The sequence below is a fragment of the Mizuhopecten yessoensis genome, unplaced genomic scaffold (assembly GCF_002113885.1).
Source record: "Mizuhopecten yessoensis strain PY_sf001 unplaced genomic scaffold, ASM211388v2 scaffold10331, whole genome shotgun sequence".
NCBI lineage: Eukaryota > Metazoa > Mollusca > Bivalvia > Pectinida > Pectinidae > Mizuhopecten > Mizuhopecten yessoensis.
In genome coordinates this window covers 214,041-237,003 of record NW_018408493.1, presented here as the reverse complement: position 1 = coordinate 237,003, position 22,963 = coordinate 214,041, and the positions used below count along the sequence as shown (strand labels likewise).

At 35.9% G+C, this 22,963-nt stretch overlaps 1 protein-coding gene across 1 annotated transcript in view; it reads right to left on the bottom strand.

Annotated features, from left to right (window-relative positions):
• Positions 1–25: 25 nt before the first annotated feature.
• The window catches only part of LOC110460198 (AP-5 complex subunit beta-1-like), a 27,254-nt gene continuing 4,316 nt past the window's right edge, over positions 26–22,963 (bottom strand). The window contains exons 7-25 of the mRNA XM_021512982.1: positions 20,961–21,116; positions 20,498–20,572; positions 19,467–19,604; positions 18,066–18,219; positions 17,216–17,369; positions 16,576–16,665; positions 15,491–15,626; positions 14,829–14,964; positions 11,856–11,962; positions 11,106–11,175; positions 6,290–6,353; positions 4,599–4,660; positions 4,119–4,192; positions 3,441–3,516; positions 2,801–2,830; positions 2,434–2,497; positions 1,682–1,852; positions 1,314–1,426; positions 26–976 (exon numbers count right to left, since the gene is read on the bottom strand). Of these exons, the coding sequence (XP_021368657.1) occupies positions 822–976; positions 1,314–1,426; positions 1,682–1,852; positions 2,434–2,497; positions 2,801–2,830; positions 3,441–3,516; positions 4,119–4,192; positions 4,599–4,660; positions 6,290–6,353; positions 11,106–11,175; positions 11,856–11,962; positions 14,829–14,964; positions 15,491–15,626; positions 16,576–16,665; positions 17,216–17,369; positions 18,066–18,219; positions 19,467–19,604; positions 20,498–20,572; positions 20,961–21,116 (2,025 nt within the window). The 3' untranslated portion in view covers positions 26–821. The remainder of the gene's footprint in view (positions 977–1,313; positions 1,427–1,681; positions 1,853–2,433; positions 2,498–2,800; positions 2,831–3,440; positions 3,517–4,118; positions 4,193–4,598; positions 4,661–6,289; positions 6,354–11,105; positions 11,176–11,855; positions 11,963–14,828; positions 14,965–15,490; positions 15,627–16,575; positions 16,666–17,215; positions 17,370–18,065; positions 18,220–19,466; positions 19,605–20,497; positions 20,573–20,960; positions 21,117–22,963) is intronic.

Sequence of the window (22,963 nt, the reverse complement as noted above, 5' to 3'; positions counted from 1 at the left end):
AACTTCAACTTTTTTATAATGTGTAAGAACTTTATTGCACTGCCCTTTCATACAAACATCTTTTCCTACCTTTAAGCATTCTGCAACACGAATTGATAGGAAATGTGTCAATTACTACAAAGAACTCTACAGGAGGACAACTGAAAACAGTAACATGACCTGTTATAACAATGAACAACTTTCTACAATAACACACCAGATTGTTCAATGTATGTCTTGTTGAAATGGTTTCCATGAATATGGTCGTGTACCCAGATTCAACCAGAACCAAAAACATTGACTATATTTCATATATCACCAGCTTACAGTTTTTCAATATATATATATACATAAGTGAAGGAACTTCAAGATGAAGAACTAGTAGATCTTTCTTGCATTTTCCATAAGATCAGCACTGTCATTTCCCCGGTTTTAATATAATTTCAGTGCCCAACATATGGAATGAAAATTCATGTACATGTACTGAACATAGTTTTGAGAAACAACAAAAATTAATTTTGCTTTGGTAAACTATATCAGATTGATCCATTTTGAATTCCATACACAACGATGTGAGAAAATATCAATTTGTTTTGCTGTCAAAAAGATTTGAGATCACAAATTCAATACATAATATAAGTAACGTCCCCTTTCTTATTGTAAACAAAATTATAACTGTGTAGCTCAACACATTTTTCAGCGGTTCAGTGGTCCAATTTAGATACACACACATTGCAGTGTATTGTGAAGTAGTAATTTTTTGTACCTTTATAAAATATTTCAATGACAATTTTTAAATGATGACTGTTTTTGTATAATTTGTATATTGGTAAAAAAGTTCATCAAAGGTCAGTCAGAAACGCATCAATGTAGGGCAGGATACGGTAAAAATCAGTTGCCATGGATACACAAACGTTTGAATTTGTCTCACGACAGCTCAGAAGCAAATGATAACGGGTTGGAAGGAACATCCCAAACTTCAACACTGATGCAGGATCTGGAAAAAAAGTGACTTTTTAAAGACCTAAATTTGAGACAAAAAAACACATCAACAAAGTTTGATTTCATTCCACATGAAAAGTTAGTTTTGATTTTATGTTAAAATTCACCCCTGAAGACATATTTGAACTCTTCCAATTGTATGGTTGGAATACTTCATTATGAAATTTCAGGGGTGAATGAGTTAAAAGATTTTTTCACAAGATATCGAGTTCTGGTTATAGAAAACAAAAGAACTTCAGTGTGACCGCATAAACCTTGCCATATATATCATTATATGGTATTAACCACCTTTCAGATATCGTGAACTTTAATAATTTACCGAATGTCAATACCTGTGTTATCGGTATCTGATACTTTATATCTGTGTAGCTTCTGGTTGGTCCTTTCTGTGAACTCGGAGAGGGACATGTGGAGAACTTTGACCGACTCAATCCCTGGAATATTTCTACACCAAAAAAAAAAAAATTTTGTCAATCATAATATCTTTATATCATCATAAAGGATGAACACCACTACTGTAATCTTCAAGCTTGTATGAATGCAGTAACGAAAAGATTAAATTAATTTAGTTAATTTTTTGTCAGTATTCTTCAATCTCATATGAAATGAAAACAATGTCAGCGTAATTTTTCTGTCATCAGACATTTCTGTTCAGACATCATTTTAAACTTTATCTATATTTTACTTGTATAAATCTCACCCATCATCCTGGTCATTGTTGTTTGTACACCACTGCCATATAAGGTCAAACAGGTCACTTGCCCCACCCCCTGACAGGTCTGTCTGTAGAGGCAATAGGAAATCCTCCAATGTCAAGGTCACAGCCTCAGTTTGGCACTTGTAGGTCTGCTTTCCATCCAGAAACTCAATCCTGCACATTCGTGAATATCATCTCAGAGGATTACATCAAATATTGTTATGAACTTAAAAATGCAGTGGAACTTGCTGGGTTTTTTTCACCTTCAAAACCTGTATTCTTTTTAACATTCAAATACTTTCAATATGTTTTTTTTTTTTACATTTTAAAGCACAGTGATGTGTATTGGCTGACTTCTTAAACAATAAAAACATATAAAGCATTCTCTTATTAAAATATGAAGACTTAGTTTCAAATGACTTTCTCTCTGTGTCTGATGAGATGAGGTTTAAATATATTTACAACAAAGTTAAAATCAAGATTAACTCTTCTCACAGTTAATGCCAAAGTAAACATCTCTTGAATTATTTATTAACTTTGGGGTCAAAAATTAGGTCAAATCGTTGTAGTTCATCTCCTGACAATCATTTTGTAGACATGGAGTAGACAAAAAGTTAAAAATCTAAGAATGGATTAATCTTTTCCATGTTCTAACAATTTTATCAAAAGTTGACTTAATAAAGGTAACCAACCTGTATAACAAATGAACCGTAAAAACAAACAAACAGGGGAAATTATGCGCCCTCTGAACTTACCACACATGACAATGGCATGGGAGTGGTTTCCTTGGCGATATAGCCAATGTAACTAGGTGACTTTCTGGAATTCATAAAAAATAAAAAATAAATAAAACATTTTCTTGTTGATAATGACCAAAATATTTGTTTTTATCAATATTAATACACACTGTACTAAACAATAATCAAAATCACTTATGTAATAGAATTCTAAAGCTTCACAAGGAAGTACGATTAGAATAAAGCCACAAAGAGACAAATGACAATTACATTTTCTGTTTAAAAGTAGAAGATTCCATTTGCTTAATAAAATAGATTAAATCTTCAGTTACATATTTTTTAATTGTATACATATGATGAAACAATGTTTTTTGAAAATATTTACCTTTCTTTTCTAATCTGGAAATGTGTATATCTGAAATACAGTGTGACAACATATAATATTTAATTCATTAATATACAATATACATGATATGTAACCACGGATAGTAATTTGTGAACCGCTTTGAGACGACCTACGAACTAGGTTGTGATAAAGCGGTATATAAGAACCTCAAATTATTATTATTATTATTATTATCATATGTGTCTTTTTTCATCCATAAAACATTTTCATACAGTAATATTGTTTGTAAATATGGAATGTAAAATCGTTTTTTAACAGGAAAAATACACATTTTGGAAGGTTTTTTAAAAACATGTCATAACTTTTCAGTGCAAAATATTGGGATAAAAATAATTAATAAGTTTAGAGAACCATTTTCTCTTAACTTTAAGGACATATATGCAACCTTACATATACTTTTGTTAGAGATCTCCCTCAACAAGCTTTCTATTCACATTACCATATCTAGTCAATCTGAGTTCCATTGAGAATGATCAATAAAGATATTCGAATTTGTACCTTTAAAATTTATATGGAAAAAAAATATCATTCAAACTATTCATAAAATTATGGAACTCTTCTTGGATGGAGGTGAATTTTCATAGTTAGGAAGCATGCATCCTTAAAATATTTTAATTACCTTTGACCTTTTCCAGTGTATCTTCTGTATCTATGTGGACAGTCACAGCTAATACTTTCTCAAGTTTGTCATTTGTCTGAAACAAAGCATTCGAATTTCTTTTTTTTATAAAATATTTTGATCATTCCTCAGTAATAATATTTCAAGACTGGAAATTACTGTTATACAAAGGTAGCAAATTCTGTACTTCAGCTTTGACATAATAACTGAAAGCACACTTCCTGTGTAGAACAAATGCTATTTTGAACATCCCAATATTCCATGCATTACTCAATACCATCTTCGCTAGCCAAGTGTTTGCTTCGTATACATGCCACTTATTAAGTGGAGTGTTACGAAGCGAACACTTGGCTAGCGAAGATGACTCAATACCAGCATAGCAGTAAGTTACTAAATAGAAAGGATACAAAGCAAAACTGATGAAATGAACTGATGACTGTTTGTAACATCCCATCAGGAAATCAAGTGGGGGAGGGGTCTTTTTTTCTTTTTTCTTTTTTGCATTCTTGTTGAAAGCATAAAAATGTCTTGCACCGTATATCTGATCAATGTTGGTTTTAACCCGTTAAGTTTCGATGACTACTGTAAACATAAAATTGTATTATGCCCTGCTAATTTTTCTGACATTTCCCTTCAAAACAATGTGTTGGTGTAGCTTTAGGCGTGACTAACACTGACCAGTGATAAGCTGTAGGAGGCTGTGAGGAAGCTGGAACATTTCTGTAGTCTCTGTATATAGTCTTCAACAGTACCTGGACACAACAGGAAAAGAAAACGACACCATTAATTCTGGGGCTAAATATTGGGCCAATGAAGTTATCAATAAAAATAGAGTTCTCTAAAATGACTCAATTTCAATTTTGGTGAATTTAAGATTTAACTAAGTTTCAACATATGATATACACTGCAATACTGTTAGGTGTTACATGGAATGGCTAGGTAAGTCTGTTTGGAATGTAATAAGTAAAGCAGTCCTGTATATCAGGGGTTCATGAGATATCTTGCAGACAAACTTTTAACTACCAACAGATGCCACACACATTGATGCATACAGAAACACACAGATGCACAGATAATGATTATTCCATATGTCCCCACTCCTTACGAAGTAGGCCAGAGAACTATAGATGTTTTAAAGAGGAATTAACCACAACTTACCATCTGCTTCTGATTGTTCCTCTGCTGATGCTGTTTTGTCTATTTCTGCTGTCATATCTGTCCTGTTTTCAATAACGGGAAGAATAAGTTCAATTACATTTAAACCTTGCTATGTTGCATAAAACTGACCATGTTAGGTATAGTGCTTGTATTTAAAGGGGCTGGTAGGGGGGAAAAATACAAAATAAATGGGTCTAAATGCGTTTTCTGGCCTTCCAAAAGTTATACCACGGAAATATGATGGTCGAGTTCTGCTTGCAATTTCCAGTTTTGACCACTGAAATCTCGGGGAAGCCCCGCGTATATTTAGCGCAGATCTATTTATATATGTCACGTGGTTGTTTCGAAAGTGAGGCAGTGAAGATAACAACAATAGCACGCCGTCATGTGCCATGTCGGACTCAACTAGCGGACAAGACAGCAAAACTATACGTAAATAATTGTTTTCAAAGGTCATGTATGATGCAAGTGTAGTATTCCTACCTATATGTTGTTGTTATATATAACGGTATTGATACCTCGTGCCTGTCATGACTTTTGCATGCATCTTTTTCTTTCGCCGCGATGTTTACATTTGGCCTTTTTGATGACGCGCGTGCAGTAAAATTACATCACTGATCTGGGTCAATTGAGTGTTTTAGACTGTCAGGTGACGATTTAGGATTTCTTTAATAAAATTATAATTTTTACTCTTAGGGAGTGAATTTCAGCAAAATTTGTATCAGTATATTTCAGAAGAAGGTATTTTAAACATGTGTATGCCATTTTAGCAAATATGACATTTTTTGCCCGACCAGCCCCTTTAAGATTTATAGACATTTTTTTTGTGAAATAAAAATACATGCGAGTTAAATCATTTAGAAAGTCAGTACAATTTGACCAAAATTTTCCCCAAATTATTTTTCTTATTCTCAGTTATCAAACTAATTAAGATGTTCAAATCACTCTCAGCTAAATCCGATTTCTAACCTATCTCCCAACATCTCTAGGGTAGCAGTGTACAGTAGAAATGGCCCGACTCTGATAAACAAGGCACATGTCGAGGAAATGTAAACACAGCGGATTTACCCTACACAACACATGAATACATGAATATATATTTGTAAACTGCATTACATTTACAATACATATAAAGTACTGAGAAGTGTATAAACCTCTTTTTTTGTATGTCACTTGTGTGAAAACCCCGGTTACCACATCAAAAATTACCAAAAAATGCCAAAAATTGCTATTTTTGACCCAAAATTTCACCCCCGCACCTAGTAATTTTTTTCCTAAGTTCTGTCTGAAATTAAAGATTACCTACCTGGTTGCAGAATTATCTGGGTCCCAGTAAAGTTGTAAAACTTGATTTTTTGCAATTTTGCGTCGTGTGCTGTTGTCAAAATTCTACCTCCTGTAAAGCTAGCTTTTCATGTGTAGGCACCCTTTCGGATTATGGCCAAACTTTTATTCTCGAACCAAAAAAATCTTCTCAAAAAAGCTCAGATAGGCCACTTCATCATGCCTATACCAATTTTAGTACAGTTGTATTTTTATAATTTTTTTACATATCATTATACAGGGGTTAGCCATTTAACAAAAATAACACCCATGGCCACAACCCTCTACTGTATACTGCTACCTAGTCTTCTCCCTCCAATGAGTAACCAATATCCGGAATCCTATCCCCCAGGATTCACTAGTCTTACCTGTCCAAGGAGAATATTGGCATGTCCAGCACTATTATCTGACCTTTGTTCTTATCTAGTGCACCTGCAATGTCAAAACATATTTCAGTAAATATGAAAGTTAGTGTGTGTACATGACAGTAAAAATAGTGGTGTATGTATTCAAATCTCTAAAAGGGCCGGTTTCCAAAACGGCCCCTTCTCTGATTCAAATTTCCTGTTGGTGGTGCATTGCCCATGCCGTTGTGGTCACAAATCTATAACGTACAAAGATTTAGGTCACTTGGTTTGTTTTTTATGGCTCCTCAAAGTTGTACCTTTCAGAAGCTGTCTAAGTGTTGATAAAATGTGCATGTTATGTAAAATATTAATGAAAATCTAATCAAATGATGGTCACCGTAAAGAATACATTCATGGCATGATTGTGACAAAAAATCATGTTTCCATCGCGCCATTTGGCTGTTTTATGGAAGAAACAATCTCAAAAATGCCATTTTCGATGATAACATTTTAGACACAAAAACTGTGTTTTTTAGAGAATACACCCTTTTATGGGCGTTGGATGCAAACCAATTTTTATCCTATTAAACAGTACGTAATATGCTATTGATGAGAGGAAAAATCATCAAAATGTAAGTGGTGGAACATTTTCAAATGTTGGGTTGAATTAGCCTATGGTTGAATTGCCGATTTTCGACTTTCTTTAGATAATTAACAAAAAAACGAGAGTATTTGCTCGGTATGTTGAGAATATGTACACAGATATGAAAAAAAGTGAGAGAAACACTTTTTCATAAAAAAAATCCAAGATGGCTACTTCACAAGTCCCCGTGGTTGAAGACATTGGCTGACAAATAGACAGAACAACAAACAAAACGTGTTCCTTATGATTTTGGTTGGTTTTCGCATTTACGGGAGTGTTCATAGCTACGGGCGATTGTATAATACCTATATTTATAAGTTTGGTTAGTCACATGGTAACGGGGATCTTTCATATCGAGCCCCAAACATACTTTCGACATATGCACTCCGTTGCCGCATGGAAAACTATTTCAAGTTTTGTCGGAATTTCTTTACCTGTGGTTGTAATGGTCGAGGGTTTTCCAGCGTCCTGTAATACCCAAGGTAGTACAAGATACTGGAGATGTGCGCACACATTCCCATCGTTCTCTCTCCAACTGGGCACTGGCAGTAGTAGTCCTTTATTGGGGCCTCAACATCGGGTGAAACGGTGAACCGTATCCAAACGTTATATTTCGTTTGGCTTTTGTGTCGAGAATGTATTTGACATCGGAGAAGGTCTGGGGAGTGCTGGTAAAGCCACACCTCATAGTCTCCGTCATCACTTAAATGTTCGGCGATGTAACCAGGAGCCAGAGATATCTGATACGTTCCACACGTAATGGTTCTCAAGTAATCAAGATCGAGACGGGGAAACAGTACGGAAGATGCATCCATCTTGACAAACTCGGACCTTGCCCGTCTAGATAGATCCGGATCTGTCTTGACTCTCTGAGCTAAACCATTCGGTGTTGTCAAACGGTCCTTCATACGTTCAGCCATTAGCCTATCTTTGGCATCTCTCTCTGGAGATCTCTGGTAGATCGGTCCTCTAATACCATTCAGACAGGCTGTGACGGTTCGAAGCAAAGCCTCGATGACATTGATAAAGCTGTTAGACACCAATTGCGTTCGGAAGAACGTCCAGTGTTTCAGACGACCATGATAGGATTCCACAATCCACCTCGATTTGGTGATAGTTCTGTCAAGATTTGCTTGGACGTCAGAATGTTGACTTTGACCGGGTTTCAGGTATGACGGCATGCTAGCATTGAGGCCAGAGGCTTCGAGAACTGGTAGGACATCTCTAAAACCTCGGTCAACGACAACGTTGTCGTCTGGTTGTAGCCAAGTAACTAGCTTGTCCATGACTTTTTTTGTAATTGTAGCATCATTTTCGCTGCCAGTGAATGGTCCTACTGTGTCCAGAATGTAGCCATCTGGTAAGGCGATGCTCATGAATTTGAGATAGTTTCTCTTCTTCTGGCCACAGTAGGACATTCTCTGGAGCTTGTGGTCGGAGCTTTTCTGGATATAAATATAGGTGCCATCTAATATGGCAGTGGCTTTATCTCCAAAAAATGCTTCTGAAAAGACAGTATTGTGCCCGAGCAACTGTTCTCTTGTCAAGTGATCCGGACCTAGAAATTGTGGGACTATCGATGTGTCTAATGCCTGTACTATGGAGTGGAAAGTTTTGGACACACTTGACTTGGAAATTCCAAAAAGAGAAGAACACTGACTCCAGGAAATGTCGGTTTTCAGTTTTACCCAGAACAGTAATAGAGCATCGTGTGTAGTCTTGGTATATATACCAGATGAAAGATATGGGGAACAGTGCGAGTGGATTTCGAGGAACTGATCTTTGGACCAACCTGTCCAGGCCATGCATGCCGAGTCATCAAGAGAAGAAAAGCTTATTGTAAACGCAGACTGGTTCTGTGAAAGGACGTGCGACACCTCTAGGAGGTCATTAATGATTTCGGACGATTTTGATGGTAACTGAGATTCCAAGGAACCTCTACCATCAAGGACAACCTCTGTAGACGGATCTAAGTCGTTACCAATAAGGTGAATGGAGCAGACGCGGGATGAGGTGGGACACCACAGTTTGTGTGAATAGATCAGGTGATGTCTTGCACGTTTTGGTAAGACTGATGATTTTGTTCCATTTCTTGCAAAGGTAACAAGACAGAGACAGCATTTTTTGTGTGAAGATGATCCATTCAAAAGATCATGAAGGGTCAGCAACGGCAGGATATGGGACGGGGAGTCGTCTTCTTCCTCTATTTCCTGGTTCTGCTCGGGTTCAGGTTCAGGCTGATTTTTGTTCCGAAGATACTTCATGTAGCACTTCTGGCAAATAAGTGCTTGTTCCTTTGCTGACATCAATCCTTGTTGCACCAGCGTATCTAGGAGCCATTTATATTGTGGACTATTTACATTGCGTGCACTTCTGTTCTTATTGCCACTACGTTTCTTGAAGTATACTTGACACCCTTCTCCAACACATTTACCCTCCATCTTGAAACAATAACGATTGGTTTATGAAGCGTCGATAAAGTAACAAAATAGCAAGCCACCGATGATTGCTGTAAACAGCTAATACTTAGTAGTTTGGTACAATTATGCGAAAATGTGTGATAAATAACGAACAACTAATTACACAAAATAACAAGACAATATAATAAATCACATTCAATACCTCCAAGAAGCGCAGAATTGATTGATTACTTAGAACAAAATAAAGTATTTCATATGGATAATCTATCTATTCGATGTGGCGTGGTCGGCAGGCACAAAGAAAGTGAGACAAGTCAGGGTCCCAACCCTGACAGAGCCACAACGCTTTGGAGATGGGACAATAAAACAAGGAAAGTGAGACAAGAATAGCTAGCGTCGAGTCAATGATTCCGTAAACGTATAGACAAAGACAAGAAGATACGGATAAATGTACAAGGCCACACGATCAGAAAATTCAGAAGAGGACAACTTGAGATAGAACAGTATTCATGTATCAGGGTGTCCTCAGTGTAAATCTTTATATCGATACTGTTTATTTAGTCGTTACACATCATAAAACTGTCATGAAAATATCCGCTCTGATATTCAATATAAAAGTTTGTATATAATAAGCTATATAATAGGGTTTCAGACAAGGTTGTTACTCATTTCCCCTTTTCTTTCAATTTACAACCACATTCAGGCGGCGATATGAGAACGTTCCACCACATGGAATTAGCTGATTTTTGGTACACATATGAAACAAGTAAAGCTCTATCCGATTTTCTGATGGAAATTTGCATCCAAAACTATATAACGGGAGAAAATTGCAATTTTATGGCATTTTTCTTCATAATTGTGTCTCTGCAAGTGCATTTTCATCCGAGAATATTTTTTTTTTTGTTTTATGAATAAACACGATGTTTTGGAAATATTTATCAAAAGAAATTTATACTATGTTGCGAATTACAATTTCGAGATAACCTTCTTTTATTTACGAACTTATGTCTTTGATGCTGAAATTGACAACTTTATAAAAATACATTTTCACTGAAATTATGAAATCTGGGTGTCGGAAAGGTGTAAAATTATTCTTCGGAAAAGAAAAAAACAGTAGTTGAGCTAGATAAGAAATTATACGGGGGCAGGCTCCTATGGAGAATTAACATTACTGGAAACAGGCCCTTTCAGGATAAGTCAACTCGCTATCTTTTTGGAAAAGTCATCTGCATTGAATCTATCCGTTAATATCACAACCTTGTGAAGGAGTTAACAAAAGTTTACCTTTGACGTTTTGATGAGGTTAATGAAAGCTTACCCTTGGCTTTTTTCAAGAGGTTAAAAGCTGACCCTAACTTTATGAAGAGCCAAATTTTACCAGTTCTTTTCATTCTTTGGGTTTAGTACTTAACGCTTTTAACCTCTTTATGCATAATATTGTTGGCAACAAGATTTCTGACACCTATCCTAATTACACATGCAAAATATGAATTCAATTATAGAAATAACTATATGTTAGTAAAATATCTGTAAAACTATATTTATGTTCCAGCACCAAGCTTAAAGCTGATAAATAGCTTTAACATTTCATACAATCATATTATCATTGCTTTATAATGAAAACCTCAAAATTTGCAGGTTTTTGCATCAGGAGTCGAGGATTTTTAAACCTTCAGCATACATGTACCATTAAGTTTGATGCAGTACAGCACATCTAAATCTCACAGACACTTTGGAATAATATTATCAATAGAAAAATAAACAAATAATATACCTGGTAGTATTGTCGACAATGCTTCATGAACACTTTGAGCCCTGGACATGGTTCGGAGCAGTCCTCTGATCTGTAGGTAAATATATCAATTAACACACTGCTCAACAAAAACAGGGGTCTTTATCAAGTAAGTGAAAACTGATGTAGTAGGGAACTTATTTCATTTCTCATAAAGCCGAGTGTCTCATCAGGATATCTTTGCAATGTCTACCTATTTATGGTACAGTGGTCATCTTCTGCCATTTTGCTGGACAAAGGTCAATCAAAAACAAAAGAAATACATATACATTGTATATAAGGTGCTGTGCTTTTTTTGTCCTGGTCAAAATTAAATATGTATTTTATGGAACATGAACGTAATTGTGTGAACAGTACAACCGCCTGCACATCACACCCATAGATTAACAAATGTACGTTTATGTAGCCGGGACAGATGCAAGAAATAAGTTTTCAAATTGAATTGATAAACTACAAATATTTCTAATTTTCATAAATTGATTTTTTTTTGTGTGTACTTATACATGTACAACTGATGATGTCAGTGGCAATAAAAGATTCTTGTTGCTGGTTCTACTGAGGAAATTCCACCGACTGCCTTCCCCAAATTACAAAACCCAAGGTTCATCAGAACATTATCTGCTTTCTGATATAGGTTATACAAAATGTATAGGCACCTCATCATGAAATCGTTAAAGCATCACTGTCAACGTGATGTGAGAGTGTGACCTCGACTGATATAGTGTACTGTACCTTCTCATCCGTAGAGGATGTGAGCAGAGCATACAGGAACAAGGATTTATCACGAACATCCATGTCTCGGTAGTATGTCATCATGTAGAACAGCAAGTCACCGACAGCTGTCAATAAATCATCAAAAACATTCATTGTTTAGCTTTGATAACAAACAGGAATATACTATATTCTTTAAAATCCCCTGGTAAAAAATCCAACATATTTCATACTTCAAAATTGATTTCCTTTATTTATTTAATTTTTATCAGAGGTTGATCCAGAATGGGTTGTGGAGCTTCAGGAATATCCTCTCCTATACTCCTAGTCCGCTAACTTTCTTTCAAAACCAACTATTTTTCACAACATTTAGAAACAACCTCAGATCAGTATCTAGATCTGCCACTGCCTTTTCAGTCATTTGATAAAATTTAAACATCACAGACTGTGATTTTTTGCACAAAACACAAATATAACAGTGCACAATCAGTGCAGTATTCTGTGACACATGTACAGTATGTGTATCCAGTTTATAAAAAAATCTTTTCACAATAAAAAATATAATGAGTCTAACATTGAATTTCTTTAAGTGTATTCATTTAAAACAAAATTCTATAATTTATCTAAAATTTGTCATATTGTTAAAAAATGAGTACCTTTTTGCTAACACAGAAATTTTTCGCTTAAAATTCCATTTTCAATTCCATATTTGAACCTCACGGATGATATGGGAGAATATGGAATGTTTAAATGTTTAAATGAACAAATTTGGAAATATTTCTGTACATGTACATTTCAAATTTCAACACAACACAATAAATTTTAATACCTGAAATAACTTGAGCATGTTAAGTTATCTGCCTAGGAGTTTTTTGTTGATTTTGACAAATGAACTGAAAATGGGACATTTAATATGTATCAACCATGCAATTGTTGAAGGCAGCAAGCTCTCAAATTTCATCTTCACTGACATATATATTAAATTTGAGTGTCACCACAGGTAAATTTCCAAGTCAGTGGAAAATTTCAAAAGTTATTCCACTTCATAAAGGTGGAGCAATGACTGACATTTCTAATTATAGACCAGTGTCTATTTTACCAGTTTTATCAAAAATTTTAGAAAGACATATTCATAATAGTTTTTATAAGTATATTAATGAACATAATCTTCTTGTTTCCTCACAGTCAGGGTTCCGTAAGCATCATTCTTGCGAGACTGCCTTACTCAGTATTGTTAATAAGTGGGCAAAGGAAATTGACAAAGGAAATGTCAATGGTGTTATTTTTATAGATTTTAAAAAAGCCTTTGACATGGTAGATCATGAGGTTTTAATTCAAAAGTTAGCCATATATCAATGTGACAAATTATCTTTGAGCTGGTTTCAATCTTATCTCTCTCACCGGTTTCAAAAAGTGACAGTATCTAATCATATTTCTAAAAGTAATCAAATTACTCATGGTGTTCCACAGGGTTCCATAATAGGTCCCCTGATGTTTCTTATTTTTATCAATGATTTACCTCTTGGGCTAAAATCAGGTACAGATATGTATGCTGATGACTCGACTCTGAGTGCATCTGGAAGTTCTATTTCTATTGTACAGGATGAGTTACAAGCTGATCTGAGTAAAGTCCAAGACTGGTGTAATGAGAATAAAATGATTCTAAATAGGAATAAAACGAAATGTATGGTTATTGCCACAAAACAGAAACTTAACAGAATAGATGATGCTCTAAGCCTAATATTAGATCAGGAATGTATTGAACAAGTAAAGAGTGAAAAACTCCTTGGTGTAAAAATTGACAACAGTTTATCTTGGTTAGATCACATAGCATCTGTTGTTTCAAAGATTAACAGTGGTTTGGGTTTACTTCGACGCATCCGTCAATATTTACCACTTTCAGCTAGACTTAAATTTTTTCACGCATGTATTTTTCCCCACTTCATGTACAGTAGCACAGTATGGAGCGGATGCTCTTTAAATCTTCTACAAAAACTGTCAAAAGCGCAGAAACAAGCTGCAAGATTACTGTTGGATGCTCCATTTGATACACCATCAGTAGAAATGTTTTCTTCATTAGGGTGGTTACCAATTGGCGAATATTTGAAATTCAAAAGAGGTGTTATGGTGTACAAATGTATAAATAATCTAGTTCCAGGATATCTTTCTAATCAATTTAATTTGTCTAACAACAGATATACTAGATCAGCATCCCAAAACTCTGTCAAGGTACCCAAACACCGTACCACATTTTATTCCAAACACTTTTTGGTACAAGGGAGCCAGATTTGGAATAATTTACCGGTTGAAGTAAGACTCTCTTCCTCCTTGACAAAACTCAAACAAAATATGATTGGTAACATTAAGAATGCGGTTTAATTGTCTTTTATTTTTACTATTATACTTTTTAGATACAGCTTTGATTTGTTTTATTTTCGCTATATTAGCGTGTATTCTGTCAATTTTTAGCTTTTGCTACATTAGCATATATGTAAATTAGACAATTTGTCTTTTAATGAAAACCATAATGGGTTAAGCACGGAATATATTTCGTGCTTCTGTGATAATTTTATTGTAATTGTATTGAACGACCGTTTAAATTATGAAATAACTGTGATATGAATTGCTGTTTTAGTAGACCAACAATTATTTTATGTACATTTATTTGCTGTGATACTACTTTGTCTTTTAACTAACCAATTTTACTAACAGAGGACCCTGTGGAAGATTAGCTTTGCTAAACAGGTTTTGTATCCTCAATAAATAAAGTTTATTACTATTATTATTATTATTATTATGCATGTACTTAATGCCAGAAAATTACAGTAACGAATTAAGACATCATGGCAAAAACTACACTTTGTACTACCATATTTCTGTTCAGTGTCTTTCTCTCTGAATCAAATTACATGAATCAGCAGCACGTCGAGAAATCTTAAAACGCTAGTTTTTTTCTTTGCGAAATTGCGTGGGACATAATGTGTAACAACTTACCAAGGTACAGATCCTCTGTGCCGTGACACACCAGTAGATTTTGAATGACTGACAGAATCCCGTTACCTAGTAACCAGCTACCGTCATCTATCATGATGGAATGTTCCGCCAGGTAGCTCAGAAACTTCACTGTGGACTACAAATCAAACACTCGGACCGATATAATTTACTTTTACTGTTTTATATTATGATAAAACTTCAAAATATTTTCTAGTACATTATTTGTCAAGGATTCCCAAAAGTGACCATTTACAACAAATACAATAATTGGCTGCAAAATATACCAAACTAAGCAAAAACAAAAGTACAGAAGAAGTGACAGTTGCTGTCTATATATGGAGTCTGCCATAAAATAAAAAAATAGTTTGAAAGATAAATACACCCCTTTGGCAAAGCCTTGTAATATATGTCACAAATATAGCCATTTTCTATTACTTTTATCAGTTTCCTTTTTACATAGTGTACACAAGTAGAGATATAAGTTCTTTTCATATTGCTGGAAAATTCGTTAAATTAAAGTTCTTACAAAAATATATCTCTTTTGTGGTATGAAGGTATGATAGTTGTATTTCTATATTTCATGCAGATTCAAACACAGAACCTTGAGGTTGTACATTTCACAATGCACAAAAGAGGCATTTTTATCCATTTTGCATTCTGACCTTTGGCTCAATCTCAGTCCGCAGAGAAGCACTCTTCATGACCTGGAGGTAGAAATAGAAGTAAGCTGCAGCCTGGTCCTCGGGTGTGGTTACAACCTGGTGGTGTAGCAAACTCAGTATCTCGGTGTACACAGGGCTGTGAAATATATAAGAATTGTACACTTCAAGCTACTTTGAGCATTTTGGATTTCACTAGTTTTTATCAATAGTCGACAAAAAATAAATTACAATGAAATCTGTCTAATCCAACACTTTGTTGGATCAAATTAATTGAATGAAATTTCACAGAATGTCAGAATCCACAGGTTTTATTTGAAATATTTTGAAAGAAACTGGATTGCAACCAAGTTATTAAGAGAATCATGTTTATATAGTCAGATTTAAATCCAACCTTCACCTGTGAAGGCCGGAACAACTGAACAAGAAAATACTTGTAAACATACATATGCCACTGCTCCAACTGTTATGAAAATAGGCTTTAATCAAAAAGTCTTCCCAATGTCATGATCAAGTGACGTGAAAAATATAGGTCACTGTGACCTACATTTAATATTCTGGTCAATTACTCTTCAAGGTATATCATTTGGTGACTCTAGGCCCCATACTGCGTGTCCGGTTCAACCAGTTGAAACGGTTGAACCTTAAAGAAAACGACAGGCGCAAATCTGAACCAAGGCTGACCTCAGGAATATTCAGCACGTGTAGATTGAGGGGTCCAGATGTGCCTGACCAGAACTAAATTGCTAACCATTGCTAGTTTGTGTTGTTTCTTTATTAAACAAGGTCAATCCACATGTAGATTTTAAGATACGTTCTATAAATTAGTAGATGTGTAAAAGAAAGACATTTATTCTTGATATACTGTTATTTATTCTGTGAAACTGCATTTTAAGCTCTGCCTACAGTTCGGTCCAAGGTCCACCTGATCCGTTTCAACTGGGATATGTGAATGCCACCCTAGTGTTAGAGAAATGGAGCTAGCTAGCATCAAAGTCAAGCCAAGATGTCATACATGCACATCTAACAGAAACCAAGGAAGAGATATCCTGCATCCCATATTAGTACTTTAGACAAAAAATACTCACCTGTCAGGTGTGGTGTTCCTCAGACATTCGATGAAGTCCAAAGCGTGTGGTATGAAGTATGGGAACCCAGAGATAAGGCCTCGCAGAAACCTGATAGCAACAGAATTTGTCACAATCAAATAAAATGTCATCAGCAAATGTCAAGCATGTTGAGTACAAATTTGAACCATGCATTTGACATTTTATAAGACATTTAAGCGATTAACATAACTTTTTCTCTCAACAAGGTGAAACACGGTATAACTACTCTTTAGATTTTCATAAAAAAAACAATCCTTAATTTTGTTTTGGATATAACTGTAGTGGAACTTGGCCAGAGAATCTCTTACAGTGACAGTATTGTAACCTGAGGTTCAGGGTTCGAATCCTGGTCTGGTTCTATTGCAGTTTTACTCTCGGAACACAGTTGATCATTTTTTTCATTGTTATTTCATCTTGATTATTTTTATGAAAGTTCTGCATGATATAGTTCTCCTTTCAGAAATAATTATTAAATCTATTGCCATGCCAGGACAACAAAGTCCAATACAGTTTTCTGGTAGTGTTACAAGGATCTTTTAACAAAGAATTATATAAACAATCATTTTTAGAAGCAAAACATTTTAGTAGCGAAACATATGTGGCAGAAGCTTCTACCCACCGGTTGATATCCTGGGAGAAGGATTTACTACAGTGCCTCTGATACATGTGGAACAGAGCACGGAACAGCACCACGGCCACACGGTCACTTCCTGTGTGCCACACCAACTTGTGGAGGTATCCCACACTGCCTAGCAACAGTGCTGCGGCCACACCTAAACATATTTTTGTCGTAGAGTAGGAATTTTAACAATACATGCATATTTTTTTATCCTGTGCTATACCTACTCTACGTAAAACTAAGAGTGTAACAATATGTACATTATACCATAGCTGTCAACCCCCCCTCATTAGGAGGGTGACTCCCTCATTTTAACCAAAATTTACCAATCTCCCTAAAAAAATCCTTCATTCAAGTCCAAACTCACACAAACTCAAAATCTGCATTCTGTGGTCAAATGATCTCCTAGTAACTGCAGGGTGTGTGTAATGATCATAACAGGTGTGTCTGAATTAAATGAATGTTTTTTTGAAGTTATTTTGTTACATAAAAAGGGAAAGGTAAATTGAGCAAAGCAGTTTCATTCGCATTTCAAGCACTTTCTCCCTCATTGGAAATGTGGAATGAGGGAGATCACCATCATTGGAGGTTTCAGAGGTTGACACATATGTTTCACNCTGCTGTTCAATCCTATTGTTTACTCAATAAAATATGATGAAATGTTTCACACTAGTTTTGTTAGAAAAAAGGCTCCTCAGATGCACATGTCATGTGACAGGATTTAACTGGTCTTGCTCATGTATCTAGACAGGTTTCTTTGTCAGTCTACAGATCAATCATTTTAAAACAGTACTACATGTACTGTAATTCAGTGGTACACACATACCACGAGGTGCCTTGATCAACTCACCACTTGGTTCCTCTGGTAAAGGAGGGAAGCACAGATTAAAAAGACAGAGCTTGGCAAGCTGGCAGTCTGGAGGATCAAACACACTGGGGAAGAAGCACAGTCTATACCTCTCGGCCATCACTGTGGGTAACAGGTAAGTACCTTCATCACACGACTGGAATAGATTACAAACTCTCACAAACATTTCTTAATAACATGTGGAACAGGGCCAAATATGGTATCTTATTTTCAATTTAAAACCTGCTGTGTACCATACCAGTTTACCAGAGGAGTACAAGAAATACAAATTGCAAGAATGACTACAGGAAAATCTATTTCAGTGGGTGATACACCAAGAACATGAGTGTCCAGCAATTTTAATTTTGTAAACGATTATGGCATGAGGATCTCAAATGTTTCCCTGTTATGACCCAGGGAGATAGTCTCCAGGGGTTGGTCTGGACCTCCAACTAAATCTGGTAGCATGAATGTTTTCACTTCTTCATGCCTAGAAATTGCATATTTGGTTATATCGAGGGGGGGGGGGGGGGGGGGGGGGAAGGATCCCTCAATTCATATGGAAGGTAAAGGATTTTATTGATTTATCTCAGTTTCCCCCTATTGGGCCACACCCCTCCGCCCCCTGGGGGTGGGAGGCACACCCTCCATTTATACAAAATTAACCTGTCTCTGCCTGCAGATTCTCGTGACCAAAGTTGGTTAAATTCCCTCCATTTGTATAGAAGGAGAAAGATTTGAAAAATTGATACCTTTATTTACGATATTTGGCCTCGTCCCTCTGCCTTAAGAGGGCTACACCCTTCATTTATACAAAATGTAGTCCCCTTTGCCTACAGATGATCTATAACGAATTTGGTGATAACCCCTCTATTCACACAGAAGGACAAAACTTCCCTCTGTCCCTAAAGGGGGTCACAGCCTCAAGCTATACAAAATTCAGTCTTTTAACCCTAAGGATGCTCCAGACCACCTTTTGTTTAAATCCCTTCATTTGTACAGTAGGAGAATGATTTTCCTCTTTTTTCCCTTATTGGGCCCTGCTCCTCTGCCTCAATGGGGGCCACACCCTCTGTTTATATAAAATTGAGACCCCTTTGTCCAAAGATGCTCTAGGACAAATTTGGTCAAAATCCCTCCATTGGATGAGAAGGAGAAGATTTTTTAAGATTTATCTCTTTTTCCCCTATTTGGCTTTTACTTTCATATTAACTGATCATGAATCTGTATTAACAGACCAACTGTCATGAGTGAACTTCGACCTGAATAATTATGTGATTTTGTCCTCAAAATATCCCATAGCACATGCACTTTCTTGCGCTAGTTCATTAGTGTGTGGAAATTTATAAAACCATTGTTGACCTTGACATTGGAGTAACCAATATTTTAAGGTGCCATGCTTACCAGTGAGTGATGTCTAGTCCAGTGACACACAAACAGTCTGTGGGCGGGGCTTAAAGATGGATGACTGATAGATGTAAGGAGTCTCTGTATCAACTGCTTCTCTTCCCCTTCAGTCAACACCTCCTTCTCAAACTCTCTCTACATACAAATAGAAATGAGATTCTTGCAATTCTGTACAACACTATGAAATCACAATCAAAATGATAATGAAGCAATCACTTAAACATACAGGTGAACAATAGTGATTTGTACTGAAGCTATAGTCAACTTTGATTATTTCTACCTTTGACCCCCGAGTTGAGAATCCCAATACTTAATATAGTGGATACTTATAAGCTCCATGCTTTATGAGACATCTGGGGATTGAATGTTGAAGGGGTGTTTTGTCATAGAAAATAGGCAGGCAAATCGAAGTCAGCTGAGCAAAAACCGCCAAACAAATTGTAACTCTTCTTCGTTGGAGATACAACAGTGCTCTGTGTTTCTCTTCTTTAATGCCAAGTTATTTATGCTTCCATGGTGGTTGATTTCAATGTATTTTGAAGCAGACATTTCATAGTTCCATATACTCTGACAAAGTGAGGGTCTACTTTTATTCAAGCGGACATCTTATAGTTCCAGATATTCACCATAGCAGTTTCTACTGTAATCAAGAGATTGACTAACTTAAGCAGTTTATGTGTTTTTTGTAAATTGCTGGTTTTAGCCATCTGATACTGGAATGACAAAATCATGGCTATGCCAGTTACTTATATAAATGAATAGTCCATTATAATTATTCATGCAAAGGATTCCACGCCATTTTCCATGATCAAAATTTGGTCTTTTCCCTATGAGATTCACCGTGGGATTAAGACATTTTTCCCTGTTTGAAAAAAATACCAAATGAATATATCCGATTTTAGCATTTTGTAAAAAAGTTAAGTTCTGTATTTCTGTGTTTTTCTTGCTGCTGTACAATAGATAGAAATTATGTAACAGATGCAGGACGGTTGCTTTACAAGAATCAGTGCTGAATGAAGTAGTATTACCTGTAGGTATAGGACAAGGTGTAAAGTGGAGATATCCATAGTGGCCATGTGATGTAACATCAGTGGCTTGAATATCTGAAAGGAAAATAAAAAGTTTAAAACACATACCTTAGTAGCTCGCTTAACAGACATAGTCATCCATGACGTCAAAAGAGTTGAAATTATGTTGTGAATATTTAATGATGACCAATTTTTATATGACACTACCAGTAAAATATTTTCAAAGAAAAGCAATACATGTACACATAAATTAAAGAATGTATAGCTATGTTAGTCTGAATTCTGTGGTTTCCCATAAAAGTTCAGTACACAAAACTCGATTTTTTAACAAATGAAACAATAGATACCTCTGAAATGGAAATTATTTCCAAAATATAAGCATCCGAGAACAACTTTCCCACAGCTAGTTTTATTGGTCAGCATGTACACGGAGAGCAAGTTTATCTCAACATTCTGTACTAACCATGGCAGACATCTCTGGTAGATTGTGGATGAAGTTGACCAGTGATAAGACAATGTGCCACAGTCCACTGGGCGTGAGCACTGCCACGTTTTCCATCACCATGGATACCATTTGACGCATCTCCTGGGGTTCAGAGGAAAACTGTCGATCCAGTTTCTAATAATGAAAAATAGAAAAAAAACATTTTGTTTGCATTAGGTATTGAAATTTGGTCATTAGGAGAAACTTAAGAATTAATTATCTTAATGATTTCTAAATCATACAGTTTAACATCAAAATAATTGCAACACAATAATATACATCTATAACAGAAGAAAAAGGTATTACCTGGTACATAATCAATTTTTGGGGAATGTTTGTATCCCCTTCTTTGGATCAACAAGAGGCCCATGGGCCTTAACGGTCACCTGATATATTTATACAGAGAGTTGATTTTGTTTTTAACATGAACAGAAATATTATTCAAAGTGACAAAAAACAATAAAACCACCTTACTCAATATCTAGCATACAGATTTCAGACTGAAAAGGATTTGAAACTAGCACCTCTGATTCTTAACAAGGAAAATGAAGAAATTTTAGCACACTGACTCCTTTGAGCCCCACCCTACAGCCCTTGGGGGTAGGGCTGGCTCAAAATTTTCAAAGTATCAAACTGTCAATTCAAGGTTATAATTCCAATCAAGTTATTAACATGTAATATTCAAAGTATCATTTGCCATTATAAACCATAATAAATTTTGCCCCCCCCCCCCCCTTCCCCAGGGGGTAAACGTGAGACCCTAGGGTCATAAACCTTAAGACCCTTCCATCTATGAAGAGTATTTGATTCTACCATATCTGGGTCTTGAGAAGAAGATTTTTGAAATTTCAGTAAATTCGACCCTTTTTGGCCCCACCCATCAGCCCCTGGGGGTCAGTCAGGGCTGATATGTGCTTATTATCAAACTGCTACCTAATACTGATAATGCTAACCCAAATTGAATTACTTCCAATGGAAATTAAACAAATGTTGGTCCAAAATGTGATTTCCCTATATAAACTATAGTAAAGTTTACCCCCTCCCCAGGGGGAAACGTGAGACCCCAGGGTCAAGAAATTCACAATTTCGGTAAAGCACCTTAAGACCCTTCCATCTATGAAGAGTATTTGATTCTACCATATCTGGGTCTTGAGAAGAAGATTTTTGAAATTTCAGTCAATTCAACCCTTTTTGGCCCCACCCATCAGCCCCTGGGGGTCAGTCAGGGCTCATAGGTGCATACTATCAAACTGCTACCTAATACTGATAATGCTAACCCAAATTGAATTACTTCCAATGGAAATTAAACAAATGTTGGTCCAAAATGTGATTTCCCTATATAAACTATAGTAAAGTTTACCCCCTCCCCAGGGGGAAACGTGAGACCCCAGGGCCAAGAAATTCACAATTTTGGTAAAGCTCCTTCAGACCCTTCCACCTATGAAGAGTATTTGATTCTACCATATCTGGGTCTTGAGAAGAAGATTTTTGAAATTTCAGTCAATTCAACCCTTTTTGGCCCCACCCATCAGCCCAAGGGGGTCAGCCAGGGCTCATAGGTACATACTATCAAACTGCTACCTAATACTGATAATGCTAACCCAAATTGAATTACTTCCAATGGAAATTAAACAAATGTTGGTCCAAAATGTGATTTCCCTATATAAACTATAGTAAAGTTTACCCCCTCCCCAGGGGGAAATGTGAGACCCCAGGATCAAGAAATTCACAATTTCGGTAAAGCACCTTTAGACCATTCCATCTATGAAGAGTATTTGATTCTACCATATCTGGGTCTTGAGAAGAAGATTTTTGAAATTTCAGTCAATTCAACCCTTTTTGGCCCCACCCATCAGCCCCTGGGGGTCAGTCAGGGCTCATAGGTGCATACTATCAAACTGCTACCTAATACTGATAATGCTAACCCAAATTGAATTACTTCCAATGGAAATTAAACAAATGTTGGTCCAAAATGTGATTTC